Below are 410 nucleotides of genomic sequence, written 5' to 3' on the forward strand. Positions count from 1 at the left end.
CGATGAAGAGGAAGGGGGGGGGTTCTTTCGATCAGAAGAATATAGGAGAGGAGAAGGGTGACAAGAAGAGAGAAGAAGATAAAGAAAGACAAGGAAGAAGACATCTTATCAAGGTGTTCGAAGTCTTAAAGACGGAGCTCTTAAGATTCTCCAAGTATTCCAGTAGTGAGTTAGAGTATCACATTTGTATTATAGAGGTTGTCTGTGGAGCCGCAGCTGCAGCAAGGAAGTACGACGACGAAGAAATCCGAAAGCATCTATGGCTAGCTCTCTATCCTGCCATGGTAAGCTAGATACGACTCACACAGCTTGTAGACACCTTGTAGACACGTAGAAGCGTACGGTTCGCATGGGAGACACAGTCACTTATCAGGAGAATCTTTTCGAAGACCGCATGCAAATCCCCCCCC

The 410-nt window shown here is 46.1% G+C and overlaps 1 protein-coding gene across 1 annotated transcript in view; it reads left to right on the plus strand.

The window, feature by feature from the left end:
• CSUI_004259 (uncharacterized protein) overlaps nt 1–284 on the plus strand; it is a gene marked incomplete at its 3' end in the record, with an annotated part of 19,685 nt that extends 19,401 nt beyond the window's left edge. The window contains exon 14 of the mRNA XM_068064452.1: nt 36–284. Coding sequence (XP_067923572.1) covers nt 36–284 — 249 coding nt within the window. The remainder of the gene's footprint in view (nt 1–35) is intronic.
• Between the last annotated feature and the right edge of the window lie 126 nt (nt 285–410).

Source organism: Cystoisospora suis (assembly GCF_002600585.1).
Source record: "Cystoisospora suis strain Wien I chromosome Unknown contig_1957, whole genome shotgun sequence".
In the NCBI taxonomy this organism is placed as follows: Eukaryota; Apicomplexa; class Conoidasida; order Eucoccidiorida; family Sarcocystidae; genus Cystoisospora; species Cystoisospora suis.